General features: G+C 42.9%; 2 protein-coding genes across 2 annotated transcripts; both read right to left on the bottom strand.

The window, feature by feature from the left end:
* Nucleotides 1–3,332: 3,332 nt before the first annotated feature.
* Nucleotides 3,333–6,781, bottom strand: LOC311124449 (proliferating cell nuclear antigen-like). The gene is made up of 6 exons (XM_084198597.1): nucleotides 6,384–6,781; nucleotides 5,345–5,442; nucleotides 5,090–5,157; nucleotides 4,737–4,931; nucleotides 4,194–4,317; nucleotides 3,333–3,857 (listed from the first exon to the last, which is right to left on the bottom strand). Exons 1-6 carry the CDS (start codon nucleotides 6,602–6,604, stop codon nucleotides 3,781–3,783), a joined length of 783 nt encoding a protein of 260 aa, XP_084054723.1. The 5' UTR covers nucleotides 6,605–6,781; the 3' UTR covers nucleotides 3,333–3,780.
* A 495-nt stretch (nucleotides 6,782–7,276) lies between these two features.
* LOC311124448 (putative aminopeptidase W07G4.4) lies at nucleotides 7,277–14,810 on the bottom strand. Its single transcript, XM_084198596.1, has 16 exons — nucleotides 14,732–14,810; nucleotides 12,979–13,020; nucleotides 12,805–12,895; nucleotides 12,517–12,665; nucleotides 11,328–11,436; nucleotides 10,935–11,062; nucleotides 10,654–10,753; nucleotides 10,446–10,521; nucleotides 9,923–10,008; nucleotides 9,642–9,746; nucleotides 9,443–9,518; nucleotides 9,144–9,262; nucleotides 8,720–8,803; nucleotides 8,578–8,635; nucleotides 8,187–8,368; nucleotides 7,277–8,082 (listed from the first exon to the last, which is right to left on the bottom strand). The coding sequence occupies exons 1-16, from the start codon at nucleotides 14,740–14,742 to the stop codon at nucleotides 7,948–7,950; spliced, it is 1,551 nt and encodes a 516-aa protein (XP_084054722.1). The 5' UTR covers nucleotides 14,743–14,810; the 3' UTR covers nucleotides 7,277–7,947.
* Nucleotides 14,811–15,749: the final 939 nt, after the last annotated feature.

Raw genomic sequence — 15,749 nt, 5'->3', positions numbered from 1 at the left:
CAAACTGTGCATGTGAAGTCTACATAAATCTCTCTCACGAGACGCCATCTTAACCAACTTCCTGGGCTTCAAATGAGCTATTGAGTCTTCACATTGGAATGAATGGTGTCATGTGATCGATGGCTTTGTCCATTCATAAATATAGTATTTGCTCTATACCTACCTAGGTATACCTAGACTCCTAGAGTAAGACCAGTGACCTGTACTCCTCTCTCTCTCTCCATTAGTGATCCCCTGACTTTTACTATCTCTGTGTATCTTCATCTCACTCTGTCGTGTCTCTCTCTCTCTCTGTGTGACCCACACTCCTTGAGAAGAGGAGTCTAACGCAGCTCTCACAGTGTTAACTCATTTCCCTCCGCCTCAGAGAAAAAATTTATTATAATAATACTAGTTTACTATAGAATAATGCTGTACACTGTAGTATACTGTAGAATACTAGACTCCACACTGTAGTATCCCTCGATCATGTGTAGTACTACAGTATACTACAGACCGCAAAAACACTACAGATATTACTATAGTATATACTGCAGTATTTAATTTGCATATACTCTGGCCATTCCCCTCCCCAATATCTCAATTTGTGCCACCTATAATCATTTCTGTATATACCTCGCTTTGTGTATAGGTGCATTGCCATGCTTAATGATGGAAACACAAAAACATCAACAACAACCTCAAACATACATCCCACCGCTCAAAAATCCCAAACCACCACCCCCTACCAGTATCCTGAAGAACAAGTTTCCATCCCCTACTTTCTTTTTTTAATAAAGTTAATCACCCCCTCCCCCAAGCCTAAACCGGGTTTGTATCCTATTCCCAACCCTACCCCTTAAACCTAAACCCCCCTCCTCTATTTTATTGTCCTCTTTACCTTACTTCTTTACATTTTTATTCATTAAAGTTTGTTTTATTCAAATGAGGTTGAGGAAGACAAAAGGTGAACTCCACCACCCCTCGCCCTTGTAAATTGCCGTACCTGACCTTCAACCAGATAGCTACACTAAGAAGAGGGATAGAAGAGGGCATGAAGCCCTGAGATGTCCCTACAAGTCCCAAGGTTTGTTGTCTCTCTCTACAGGTTATAGAAAATAGCAGAAGCTCTTAACTAGCCGTACAGACTCCAGTCCTACCTACCTACAGGCTATGGAATATTTGCTATTTTAGTATTTGTTCAGTAGGTTTCCTCAAGGAGAAAGCCCACACTTCTATGCCAAAAATAATAAAACAAAACCACTAGAGTAAATACTACAGCCTGCGAAAACACTACAGTAAATACTAGTCATGTCCACAACACTACATTGAATAATACAGCAAAAACACTACAGTGAATACTATAGTACTTATACCATAGTGTACTATAGTATTTTTTCATGTGAGGGGAGCGATAGAGACCAGAGTGACATGCACGCCTCGGTATTCTCAGTATTGGATCATCTCCTTTTGCATCTGAGGGGGGAGGGGGGTACAGAGAGAGAGAGGGGGCATCTCACCCTGTCCCCTTCTCACCCTGTCTCTGGCCCAAATCCCAGACCTCTAAAAAGCAATTTACAGACCAGACAGAAAGAGCATTAGAGCAAGAGAGAGAGAGAGAAACAAATGGACTAGAGAGATGTGTGGTAGAGTAATGAGCAGAAAAGGCTGAATAGGCAGAAAGAGCATTCCAGGCCAGAGTGAAAAGCAAATTGTATACTGTGGTCCTCTGTAGCACAACTGGTAGAGCACGGCGTTTGTAACGCCAAGGTAGTGGGTTCAATCCCCGGGACCACCCATACACAAAAAAATATATATATATGCACGCATGACTATAAGTCGCTTTGGATAAAAGCGTCTGCTAAATGGCATATTATTATACTGAACGTGTAAAGCATACTTTATAGGCTATGGGGTGAATCTTTATGAGTTGTCTGGCTCAACAGATATTAAGGGGTGATATGTTACTGAGGACTGTGCAGCAATAACGGTTGTTAATGTACTTATTTTAATTAGTAGAATGCTTGTGCAGAAATAACAATTGAATAAACCTTATTGGAGGAAGCGAGAGAAGCAAGGGAGGAAAGAGACAAATGCAGGGGCTACCCGGAAAAGACAGACCTGTCACCAGAGAAAGACTGATAAAGAAATGTGTCCAGTTAAACTGTCATAGCTGCCTCAATATTTAATGAACCACTCACATCAAGATAAAGATGAATTACTTTATGGAATTAAAGTCTTCAGGAGAAGAAGTCTACCTAGCTTTCCTCCCAGAGGAAGGCGAAGGATGGAAGCATTGCCTGGAGTGAGCAACCTGAAACAGTCATTATCATTTTACCTTCAATGGAAATGGGTCACTGAACCCGTGATGATTTAATTTGAAATGAAGGTTTTATGAGGGCCATTTTCTGGAACAGAAACACTATTCTCCCCTGGTTGCTGTGGATATTAACTCAATGCAGCTCAACCCTGTCAACAGATGGGTTTTGTGAGAGCCTGTGGTAGCTGGGAAAGGGATAATGTAGAAATGCAATCTACAGTGAGATTATAATCCAGCCCTTCCCCTTGTTGCTTTTGGGCTGTTTGATCCCAGTGATTTGCTAAGGTTGAGTGTACATTGGAGGAAGGGGAGGGGCGTAACTGAAGCCAGATGTAGCGATGGGATTAGGGTTTTAGACAACCCAGACTGACGGAGCTGTGTTGGCCAGCCCCGTAGAGAGAATTGCTAGAGGACATAGCCTATTTACTTGTAGCCTGAGTGTCAGTATGGTTTGCAATGACAGTTGTCAAGGGCACAAACCGATCTGGGACCAGGCTATTTACAGCAGTCAAAATCAAAGATTAACAGTCAAACACAGAAGCCTTATGTCAATGACAGCACAAAATAGTGTACTGTTGCTGCATGTGCACAAATGAGAAAGGTACATCATTTTGAGGAATTGTGCTTTAAAACTTTAGGTAGTAACCACAGATCTGTGATCAGTTTACATTACCCCAAACCTAACCGTCACCATTAGGAGATTTAAGAAATACATTACCTTATATGGTTAGTGGGAACTACCATTAAAACATGCACCATTAGCAGTCTAAATATATTGGTAAATTAATCTGGATAAAGTGTCCCTTAAATACAACGGTCTGTTAGGAGGCATTTATTTTTCAAGGGACACAGATGAACCCCAAACCTGGAATAAAAATAAATGTTCAAACGAGTCTCCACTGCAAGTAATCATTTGTCCATCTGTGTCCAGGAAACCAGCACCAAATGAAACAGCATTGAGAAAGTTCAGATGATTTTATAACCATGGGCACCACCTTGTGGTAGCAGATCGTGTACATATTATAAATCAGAATCAAATTATTTATTTATTGGAGTTCACAAATACAAAAAAGTTGGAGTGGTGAACATGACCACATAACATATATACAGACATATCTACAAGTTGGAATGAGCATTTGTTTTCCAAACAGAGAAGAGGGATGGAGTGGACATGTGATCTTCCTCAGACAGCTGGCTAGATCAGATTATTAACTCTGAAAAGTACTCCTGAGCTAGAACAAGAGCCCTAGTCCCAGAAAAAGCCTTTAGTAGATCCCCACTATTGTCTAGCCAGTATCAAATTTAAGTCAGACTGCATCAGTCAAACGGCTGATATCAATGAATGTATCCAGATAAAACTAAAACCAAGTGATTCCATGATGCAGACGAAGTCAAGTCAGCCATTCGGACATTACTTCACCACCCTCCAACAACATCTCCCTCCTCTCTGTTCTTCCATTGGAAGTTTGAACCAGGGAGGTTTAGGAAGCCTCCTCGTCAATCTTGGGTGCCAGGTAGTACTTGACGTGGCCCATGTCAGCTATCTTGTACTCCACCACTGTCAAAGAAAAGATTAGTCAGACATCAGAAAACAGCACCTAATAGGATGTGTGTATGGGGTAGAGGTTAGGGTTAGAGGGCAGGAGGTAGAGGTTAGGGTTAGAGGGCAGGAGGTAGAGGTTAGGGTTAGAGGGCAGGAGGTAGAGGTTAGGGTTAGAGGGCAGGAGGTAGAGGTTAGGGTTAGAGGGCAGGAGGTAGAGGGCAGGGTTAGAGGGCAGGAGGTAGAGGGCAGGGTTAGAGGGCAGGAGGTAGAGGGCAGGAGGAGGGGGTAGAGGTTAGAGGGCAGGAGGAGGGGGTAGAGGTTAGGGTTAGAGGGCAGGAGGAGGTTACCTACCCAGGGGGATGTCTGCAGACATGCTGAGGATGACTGTCTTGGAGAGGGGTGTGGCCTTGGTGAAGAAGTTAAGGTAGTTGAGAGCGAAGATCAGCTGGACTGGCTCGTTCATCTCAATACTCACCTAAGAGGAAGAAAGGAGGGGGAGAGAAGATATTTAATTCAATATCGAAGCCTCCAGTGAGCACAAACAAAACCAATACATCTTTGTCATCCAAGAGGCCCTGTGTAGCTCAGTTGGTAGAGCATGGCGTTTGCAATGCCAGGGTTGTGGGTTCGATTCCCACGGGGGGGCCAGTATGAAAATGTATGCACTCACTAACTGTAGGTTGCTCTGGATAAGAGCGTCTGCTAAATGACTAAAAGCACAATATTCACTGAGCTGGTGAACATGTCAACCAGAATGGCCATTGTCCATCTGATGTGCAGTTTCTCCCACCTCATCCCCCCACATTTCACCCTTGGGATGAAGTTATATAGGGCACTATATAGGGACTAGGGTATCATTTGGGACACACAGCATGTCTCCTCCCACATACTTACCGCTTCCTCCTCTTTGTCCACGTTGCTGGTCTGGGACAGTTTGACGTTGCCAGTGCCCAGCTCTCCCGTGGCCGAGAACTTAACGCCGTCCTTGGCGCAGGAGATCATGACGGCGTCACCAATCTGAGACAGGTCACGGCAGATACGGGCAAACTCCCCCGATGGCATCTTTACCACACAACTATACTCCTGCTCCTGGAGAGTGAGTTGAGAGGGGTGAGAACATGGCTACCAGGGTGGTGTGGTCTGGTGACAAGTGACAAATGCTACTGCCACAAGTATGATTCAAATGGCACCTTCTAAAAACATGTGTTTATAACCATTACTTAATGGAATGTTGGGAGAACACTTACTGGGATTCCCAACTGTTCTACGTCGAGATCCATCAGCTTCATCTCATAGTCTGACACCTTCTCCTGGTCTGAGAGAGAACATATATAATTAGACATCAAGCATACATGATTGCAGTGGTTTATCATGGTTCCTGAGAATTCAAGTCTTACTACTACAGGTATAAATCTCAACAGATAGATGGATCTATCTATCTGCAAAATGAAATATCCCTACCGTAAGAGTAGAGATATTGCTTGATGGATAAAGGTACTCACTGAGTGTCTCGAAGACTAGGGAGAGTGTGTCTGCGTTGTCCTCTGCTCTGAGCGTGATGATGTCCTCATTCCCAGCACACTTCAGGATCTTTGACATACTAGGAGGGAGAAGGTGATAGACCAGTCAGTACCTGACATACTGTTACGGGAATGGTTTAAAAACAATTAATCCCTTGAGTGATCAGTATACAAAGTTGTCACCATAATCAGGTCTGTCCCGAAAGATGATATGCCATCATTTCACTCAACAAAAACATTCTTAAAATTGCCAAAGCACTGTAAAAGGTGAAAATTGATTTAATGTTGTTTTACGCCAATATTTTAATGTAATTGAACTCTGCTCTTTTCATAGCCTGTGTATGTCATTCAAATGCAACATTGGCTAGGTCATGACACTGCACGGAGCACCATTGTCTAAAAGCTATGCTACAAGTTAGATGTTAAGTTATACAGAAGCATTTATGAAAATGTACAAGTGATTTCATATAGTTGGTAAACGTGATCGTTTGTTCTATTTAGCAAATAGCCAACTTCAGAACACTAAGTGACTGACGTCTGCTGAACTTGGCGGGTTCGCAACATTCCCGCCAACCATCATCCAAACAAGGCAGTGATTTGGCGCGCAAGTGACGTCACATGTCATTTTCAAAAGGCGGTTTTTTGACATGCAAGTTGCACTCAACCGGTCGATATTTCAGTTTTCCATGGGGGAAAAAAATACTGTACAAACTTGTAACTTTTGAAAATGACACATTTGAGGCGTTGCAAAAGATGTATGAACGTCTAAAATGTCCTCACCACAGTAAAAAGTAGAACGACAGGACACATTGCTTGTAACTCAAGCCATGCCAACAAAAGAACATGGTTAACTTAGCTTACTAGCGACACAATATAAACATCTTAAACTAGTTACATTCCTGCTAAACTAACGACGTTATTGTTCTCTGGCTAAGTAACTAACCTTAACAATCATGCTGTCATATTGCCTAGTTAAATAAAATAAATATTCATTCAGTTCCTATAATATAATAATAATCACCTGCTAAGATTGACTCCCATGGCGAGGTTGCGGTCACAACGGTAGGAGTCGAACCCGTCGCTGCGGAGGGTGAGCTGAACTAGGGAGACGTGGGACGAGTCCATACTCTGGAGAGAGATACCCGACGAGCTAACGTCCCAACAGGCCTCTGTGATCAGGTCCTTCAGAGCCTCCAAAACCTTCTTCAGGATGGATCCCTGTACCAAGCGAGCCTCAAACATGGTGGAGTGTTTGTTTGGATCTAGTAGAAATAAAAAAATATTCCCTGAGACCTTTTCCGTCAACTTCGGTGCTGCAGCCTAAAGTTGCTAGGTTGGTTGGTTACAAAATAGCTCCCTTTCTCTCTTCACAAAGAGCGACACAACTTGTCTTGCTGGAGAGAAAACGGTCTGTGGATCACTAGCGCGCGCTAACGTGTAGTTTTAAGCGTTGGCGTCATTCGTCATTTCCGCGTTTAATCATGCGCTCCTCCCACTGAAGAAATTGAGGTTGATCTAGTTTTAGGCACTTGTCCATACTTGTCATACGCATGCGTTGATCCAAAATGATAGTGTTACGACCGCCTTCACAAACGAAGTGATCAAAATAAGAAAGTCGATGGCGCCACATTTTCTCCAGCTTCATTTACAAAACAGTAGAAGGACTTAGATATTTCGTACTTAGCTATGTATAAATATATATTCTCTTTGGTTTTACTTTATTTCGGACTCAAATTTTTATTATGTTAACCCATTTGTTTTAGTGATATGCAACGGTCTATGCACTGCTGCATTAGAATAACATTTGGAATCAAGTACAGAAGCTTTTAGGTTTGTCTGAGCTTTCTCAGCTTGCTTTTTTTCCCTTAGTAACAAAACATAATTTATTTAAACATGAAAGACAAACAGTCCATGCATCATGACAAATGTAATATATTTGAATGAAGATAAATGATAGCTTGCATATTCAGCATACAATTGGATAAAAATGAGGGGACTTCTCGATTTCCCCCAATATACTTCAATATTATTGCTGGCCTACCTCTAACCTATACCTGCCATTCCACAATTCCTGGATCTACAGTTGTTAACATTGGTTATTGAAATAAGTAAACAAATAATCATTGAAAATCTATTATTTTATTGAAGCACACAACCATTTGACTTGCCACTCACCTCAAGTTTCACACATGTATAAAATGGATGGATGAACAACACAGAGCGTTTGTCATTTCTCCCCTGAGAGTGTATTCAATACAATGACTCATGTTAGACATGGGAGTAAAACATTTGGGACACTTGAGTTTGTATGGATATACAGTAGCAGGATCTTAGAAATAGAATCTATAGAACAACAATCTGAGCTCTTGGAGAGGTATTGGAATGTTCTAAATGAACTGTCGATATCACACCATTGATGGATATCTGTGTTCTTGAATTCTTTGTGTAATATATGAAACTTGACTGGCACTACCATATTAGGACGGTTCTATGTGATATAACTCATAAGACAGAATAGGGTACATTCTACACATTCTATTTCTATCATGAGGTTGCTAAGCACTGGGCAGGGTGTAGTTGGGTTGCTAGGCGCTGGGCAGGATGTAGTTGGTAGCCATGGCAAGGACTGGAGCTCCGGTGGGCACACCGGGGAAGGGGCCGCTGGAGCCAGCGATGTCGATGTGGGAGTATGGCAGAGGACTGCCCGAGTCCACACCGTACTGATGGAGGGAAACAAGACAACCATAGAGATTAGGTTAGAATCAGGGCTGTGAACAGAGCTGGAGTATTGTGTGTCTGTGTGATGTGGGATGTGTGCATGTACCTTGTCCAGCCCAGAGGCCATGATGAGGAAGGCAGCGGGGGTCTGATGTCCGCGGGGAGTAGCAGAGGATGGCAGGTTGTTGCTCTGCAGAATCTCCTCGTACTCAGACTTCCCCTTATGGAAGTCATAGTCCTCACGCCTGATACTGGACACCTCAAACAGATCACCCAGCACCTCCCCCGCTACACAGAGGGACAGAAGGAGGGAGAAAGAAAGAGAGGACTAACAGGTTATCCCATGTTCAACCCAGAAAACCCACGTTCAGACCTGTAAACCAGGGTTTGCTGATTTGACTGAATAGTATCCTGTGTGTCTGTGTGCATGTATGTACACCTCATTTCCATAACTTTGTCAGTTACCTATATATGTATGCATGTGCAGAGCGTCTCACCTTCCTGCCACTGCCGGGCATTGCCAGAGCGTTGGGCAGCTCCGTTGTCCATGATGATCTAAAGGGGACAAAAGTTTAATCAAACATTGTCACCATGGCCAGTGTCTTGTATAGTACTGTGTGTATATGGTCCAGTACTCACAGAGTAGTTGGGTCCCATGGCTCTGATGGCGTGTCCTGTCAGAGTGGCGATGGTAAACAGCTGAGGAGACACCTCATGTACCGCCTGGAAAGAGAGGTGGTGGTAATGGAGGGCATTTTTACACGAGATGAGGCCCCACCAAGAGATTTCAACCTTTAAACCTAATTTTACGTTATCATCAATGGATATCCCCTAGAATGTCACATGGAAACATTTCCGGTGACACCGGTTTGGGGATTTGAAAGCAGATACACGCACACAGCAAGGTCGTGCCCCTTGACCTGCCCCTTGACCTGGAAGGCGTATAAAGTCACTGACTGACAGTCTGTTTTTGACAGGAGGAGGAAGTGAGATTAAGGTGATAGAATGGGTTGGACAGGAGAAACAGAGGGAGAGAAGGGGGAATAGAGTTGTGTATTCTCACCTTCTCCTTCATTTCACAGAGCAGGTCGACCATCACCATGCGTCCCTCAGCATCCGTGTTCCCCACACGAACCCTGCGACCCGCACGGGACACCACCAACTCATCAGCTACGTAGCAGTCTGACAGAACAGAGAGAGAACCACAACACACAACACTTAAACCCTCATTCAGTCAGAGACAACACAAAGAGAGAGAGAGATGCCAACTGTACACCCATTAGGTGAAACTATAGAAATAGAATCTTATATAAAAATATATTTCTATAGGTGAAACACCTACCCCTATGACATCACACTGACCTGAGCCCACGCTGTTCCTCACCATCGCCATGGCACCCACCACCTTCAGATGCTTGGGCTTGAGTTTGGCCAGGACCTGACAGGACAGGAGACAGGTACATGTTAGCAGGAGTAGCAGACTATTTGAGGGACTATGAAACCTCTCTAACTACAGTCCACTAGTGAGAACTGAAAAGTGTAAAAGTGCTAGTTGTTTAACCTGGAAGAACCCAGCCACGGCAGCAGCACCACACTTGTCTCTGTGCATGCCAGCCATGATGCCACCAGCCTTGATGTCAGCTCCACCAGTGTCATAGGTGATGCCCTGAGAGAAAGAGACACACACACACACAAACGCATGTTACATACAAAAACATGTTCATGACATGACGAGAACACCCCACCCCTTTTATCGCCATCATCAATTCATCATCATCTTCCCCTCTTCCACACATTTACATTACATTTCCACACCCACTCCTTCCACTCTCTCCCTCTCACCTTGCCGACCAGCATCAGTGTGTGTTGGACTGGTCCTTCTCCACAGTACTGCAGCTTGATCACTCTGGCCTGGTGACGAGGCACGGCTATAAGAGACAAATACACATGGATGAAAAACACAGACACAGCAGACCTGGGTTCAAATACATGTGTATTTGAGTATCTGGCATTTAAAATACTTTTTTCTGTGTATTTGAGTATTTTCAAATAAACAGCCCAAAACAAGTACTTTTATTTGTGTATTTGTAAAAAATAAATAAATAATAGTATATCAAAATGTATTTGAGAGCATTTTCAAATACTCCTTTCAAATACTATTTTTAAATACATGGGAGTGTATGAGTCAATGTATTTCAGTATTTTCTAATACTTTCCAAATGCATTTCCATATACATTCAAATATTCAACTACTTGTCTTTTCAAATAAAAGATCTGAATACTTACTTCGAATGTATGTAAAAGTAATTGAGATATTTGAAATAGTATTTGAACCCAGGTCTGACACACATACACGCACACTTACCATTGGCACAGCGGTTGACAGCAGCGAGGCAAGGGTACTCCTTCTCCAGCACCTTCAGATCACTCACCACATCTACCTGAGAAAGACAGGGCGGTTCAGTTTAATCACATTAACATATTAGTGAGATAAATAATGTTGTTGTTGCTGTCTTTTTGGGATATAGAAATCACCTTTTCCTTTTTGGATGTATGAGAAAAGCCTCTCTCACCTGCACTGGGCTGTCCTTAAAGAGGGCCTGGACGTAGTCAGCTACAAAAGGAGCAGCCATCCTCTCAGGATCGGACCCTCCTATGTCACGGCAAGCCAGCCTGGAGAGAGAGGGAGAGAGAGAAATGGAGGGGGCGAGGGAGGAAGAGAGAAAGATCGTTTTAAAAAGCAAACATAAAAATATAGATTTTTCAGAACTAATACATTTAAAAACATCTCCCCAAAAGAGGGATCTCTCAGTTACAGATGAAAATATGTGTGTATGTGGTGTGTGTGACTCACCGTCCACTCTCCAGAGCAGAGGCCAGATCCACCAACTCCTTCCCCTTGGCCTCCTGGTCCACCCACAGCCCCAGAACACACACCTTATACTGGCTAGGCTTCACAGATGCCTCCCTCACTTCCAGAGGCTGGGAGAGAGGGAGAGGGAAAAAGAGAGAGATGGAGAAATAGAGAGAATAAATGCCAGCACCATATTTGGTGCAAGAGACAATTTATTCTCTGGAGCTCCATACATGTGCAAAGTTTATTTGAATATGAGGGTCTAGGGGTTTGTATGGGCACAGGAATGCCTGACGAAGTCCTTCGGGTCGAAACATTGCACAATAAAAAAATGATGGGAGCATTAATCAGTGTGCTGGTATCTACTTTTTTATTTCATCTGAGTGTTCTCACCATGTAGAGGGCGTGCAGGGCCCCTAGGGCAGCCACCAGGGTGCTCCTGTCATAGCTGCTATGGCGAGGGCAGACCAGAAGGGGGCGCTGCATGCCTGCTTTCATGGCCCTGAAGAAACGGCCATAGAGTACAGTCGTGGTCAAAAGTTTAGAGAATGACACAAATACAAAATTTTCACAAACTCTGCTGCCTCAGTTTTGATGATGGCAATTTGCATATACTCCAGAATGTCATGAAGAGTGATCAGATGAATTGCAATTAATTGCAAAGTCCCCCTTTGCCATGAAAATGAACTTAATCCCAAAAAAACATTTCCACTGCATTTCAGCCCTGCCACAAAAGGACCAGCTGCCATCATGTCAGTGATTCTCTCGTTAACACAGGTGAGAGTGTTGACAAGGACAAGGCTGGAGATCACTCTGTCATGCTGATTGAGTTAGAATAACAGACTGGATGCTTTAAAAGGAGGGTGGTGCTTGAAATCATTGTTCTTCCTCTGTTAACCATGGTTACCTGCAAGGAAACACGTGCAGTCATCATTGCTTTGCACAAAAAGGGCTTCACAGGCAAGGATTTTGCTGCTAGTAAGATTGCACCTAAATCAACCATTTATCGGATCATCAAGAACTTCAAGGAGAGAGGTTCAATTGTTGTGAAGGCGGCGTCAGGGCGCCAAAGAAAGTCCAGCAAGCGCCAGGACCGTCTCCTAAAGTTGATTCAGCTGCGGGATCGGGGCACCACCAGTGCAGAGCTTTCTCAGGAATGGCAGCAGGCAGGTGTGAGTGCATCTGCACGCACAGTGAGGCGAAGACTTTTGGAGGATGGCCTGGTGTCAAGAAGGGCAGCAAAGAAGCCACTTCTCTCCAGGAAAAACATCAGGGACAGACTGATATTCTGCAAAAGGTACAGGGATTGAACTGCTGAGGACTGGGGTAAAGTCATTTTCTCTGATGAATCCCCTTTCCGATTGTTTGGGGCATCCGGAAAAAACCTTGTCCGGAGAAGACAAGGTGAGCGCTACCATCAGAATATATCTCTCATAACACTGAAGGAGCGAACTTTGTGAAGACCAATACTTTGTGAAGACCAATACTGTATATGGTAATGAAAGGTAGAGCTACACAACAGACATATATATACACACATAGTAACCTCTTGATACCATTCGCGTGTGGTGCTGACTCTGACCTCTTGATGCCATTAACGGCTGCGTCACTGAAGCGTCTGATGTCATCGTAGTCCCGGTCAACGGGCCCAGTGGACGCAAACACCAAGCGGTTACCAGGTAACCCCGGAACCTTCAACACCACCACCTCATCTCCCAGACCACAGTCCACCTAGAGAAGAAAGGGAGAGAGGGATGAAGGAGAGATATGAGAGGGGAGAGGAGAAGAAAGGAGAGGGGAGAAGAGAAAGTAGGGCTATAGTCATCTATCTATCTATCTATCTGTTGTTGTGGTTGTGTGTTTGACTCACAGAGCTGTAGTCCAGCAGAGGTGCTTTCAGACATTCCAGCTCCTTGGGCAGCGTGTCATAACTCTGGGTCACCAAGACTATTCCATCATAACTGGAGAGAAAACACACAGTTAGATCTCTTTCACGCGTATTCGCGCGCACACACACACACACACACACACAGACAATACTCACTTCTGGCTCTTACAGTCAGTGGTCCACTCGATGGGCTGGACACTATAGACAGTGGTGGAAAAAGTACCCAATTGTCATACTTGAGTAAAAGTAAAGATACCTTCATAGAAAATGACTCAAGTAAAAGTGAAAGTCATCAAGTAAAATACTACTTGAGTAAAAGTCTACAATTATTTTGTTTTAAATATACTTAAGTATCAAAAAGTAAATGTAATTGCTAAAATATACTTAAGTATCAAAAGTAGAAGTATAAATATTTCACATTCCTTATATTAAGCAAACCAGATGGCACAATTTTCTTCTTTTATAATTTTACGGATAGCCAGGGGACACTCCAACACTCAGACATAATTTACAAACGAAGCATTTGTGTTTAGTGAGTCCGCCAGATCAGATGCAGTAGGGATGACCAGGGATGTTCTCCTGTTTAAGTGTGTGAATTGGGAAAATGTACTGTCCTGCTAAGCATTCGAAATGTAACTAGTACTTTTGGGTGTCAGGGAAAATGTATGGAGTAAAAAGTACATTATTTTCTTTAGGAATGTAGTGGAGTAAAAGTAAAAGTTGTCAAAAATATCAATAGTAAAGTAAAGTACAGACCCCCCCACCAAAAAAAAAAAAAAAAACTTAAGTAGTACTTTAAAGTGTTTTTACTTAAGTACTTTACACTTCTGACTATAGAGAGAAACACACATTAATTACAGCTCAATATTATTGGTCTTGAAGGTCCAACTCACTAACCTGGTCCCAGATTTGTATGTGGCCTTGTCAACCCCATTGCTATCATTGTCAAGCCAAACACTGTTAGGAGTTGGAAATCATGATAGCACAAACTGGCACTCTGGTTACCAACTCAGGGTAATACAGTGAGCTGTTTTGACTGCAGAGAAAGGTGAGATAATATATTGCTTTGCTTTCATGTCTGGTATTCTCTGCTGCAGGGTTAGTGATATCAGTGAGATTGTGTCAAAGTCTGTCTTTCAGAGAAACCTTTGGCCTCTAGATAATCTGCAAGACTGGTATACACTTGGATTGTTAAGACTCCCTGGTTATCTCTAAAGGCCATACATAGTCATGGGGACATCTCAATACTCTAAAGCAGCCCTTTTGCCTTTACCTGCCCAGTTTATCCACATCAGCGCAGAAGGAAAGGAGATGAGGATAGGACTTACCTTTAGACCTTTGAGATCCACTTTGTGGATATGCAGAATTGCAGACCATATGAGTCCGACTCAGTACTTATCTAGCCATAGAACAAACCATGCTTTCAGATTGAAATGGAGTGAGTGTTCTAAAGGCCAGTGTTCCCTTCCTCTCACCCTCCCTTTCCTGTCATGCATTTGCCACGAGAATAAAATGTCATGACATGTCATGTGAGGAGACTGTTTTTGGAGAAATAACAAAAAAGGCACACGATCTAGGAACAGAAAGTGCAAATGGCAGATTAGATTTTTGCCCATAGGCCAACACAAACTGGGCTGTAATAAAAAGCTAACTCGCAGCTACTTGGATGCAAAAATGCAACTATCTGGCCAATCAGTCTGTCTGTAAAGACAATAGACAGTCCTTGCGGACAGATCAAGGCGATTTAAATCTGCATGCAATCCTGTTGAACAAAGCCACGGCTCAAGAAGTTAGTTCGCTCATTCATACGCGATAACAATAGATCCTGCACACATGTATTTCACGAAGTACATTTTCTGACCGAATCTTTGCACGGAAAACAGCTAAATATATGAATCGGTAGGCTTACCTGGTACACATTGTTGGCCTTCCGACGTCTTGAGGGAAAGAGACAGCAAGCCGTCAGTTGACAGAACGAAGCCTCCCTCCAGTCGATCACCTGATTTATCAATGGCCTTTAAACGTAATCATGGGAATTGTAGTTTATACATAGCCATTACTTATCGTCTTCGGCGCGGAAATGTATGCAGATTATCCATAGAAATTGTTCAGATATAGCATCAATTGTAAGTGTTATTTATGATGCACATGCTAGAGAGCATTGAGCTTTGATCTCACATGCTGTGAGCACTGAGTGACAGTATCCAGTAAACTAAACTACAAACACTGACCCAGGAAGTGCACTTCTGTGCATGTCTGTTCAGTAGACAAACTAGCAAGGTGAGTGACTGATTTTCGGTCCAAAGTGCAATACAGAGACGATTTACAAGACTTTTGACCTGAGTTATGATATGATATCAGTAAAATCAGCTACTTTTCATTGACTAGATTGTATTCGCAGATTTTGGTTTATGTTGCTGGCTAGATGTGGTTATTTAGCATTTGCACAGAAACAAGACAGTCAGTGATCATCACTGACTCTCATAGGAAGGTTTTAACAGAATACTGTGTGACTTTATTATCTTGATTGTAAAAAGATACTGTTACTGTATTTGATCGAAAGTAGTAGTAGAGCTTGCTCTCTGGCTGATACGGTTAGTACTAACTAGAAAAGGACATTTAGCTGCTGAAGTAAATTTGTGTGCTTGCTTGTCTTAAAGTAGGCCTATTTATTGTGTGAAATAGTAGTAGTATTGGTTGTTGTAGTTATGGCAGTAGTAATAGTAATGGTAGTAACAGGGTTGTCATAGGCTAGTTATAGAGCTGTTTTGGGGTGGTTTGCAGGTTTGGAGTTATTATAGTGGGTTATAGTAAACTCAGCAAAAAAAGAATCGTCCTCTCACTGTCAACTGCGTTTATTTTCAGCAAACTTAACATGTGTAAATATTTTTATGAACAGGGGCGGTGTGTTCAATAGGGCGATATGG

This window comes from Coregonus lavaretus, assembly GCF_964263955.1.
Source record: "Coregonus lavaretus genome assembly, contig: HAP1_SCAFFOLD_3372, whole genome shotgun sequence".
Lineage (NCBI taxonomy): Eukaryota > Metazoa > Chordata > Actinopteri > Salmoniformes > Salmonidae > Coregonus > Coregonus lavaretus.
This window is presented reverse-complemented; position numbering and strand designations above follow the sequence as displayed.

What these genes read in the sequence shown, in the direction of transcription:
- LOC311124449 (XM_084198597.1), bottom strand. Translation starts at nt 6,604, where the DNA reads ATGTTTGAGGCTCGCTTGGTACAGGGATCCATCCTGAAGAAGGTTTTG. An exon ending in CCTAGTCTTCGAGACACTCA is followed by an intron (nt 5,158 to 5,344) that starts GTGAGTACCTTT and finishes GTTCTCTCTCAG; the next exon opens with ACCAGGAGAAGGTGTCAGAC. An exon ending in TGGACAAAGAGGAGGAAGCG is followed by an intron (nt 4,318 to 4,736) that starts GTAAGTATGTGG and finishes TCTTCCTCTTAG; the next exon opens with GTGAGTATTGAGATGAACGA.
- LOC311124448 (XM_084198596.1), bottom strand. An exon ending in CTCTGCTGGACTACAGCTCT is followed by an intron (nt 12,666 to 12,804) that starts GTGAGTCAAACA and finishes TTTCTTCTCTAG; the next exon opens with GTGGACTGTGGTCTGGGAGA. An exon ending in GAGGAACAGCGTGGGCTCAG is followed by an intron (nt 9,263 to 9,442) that starts GTCAGTGTGATG and finishes CTGTTCTGTCAG; the next exon opens with ACTGCTACGTAGCTGATGAG.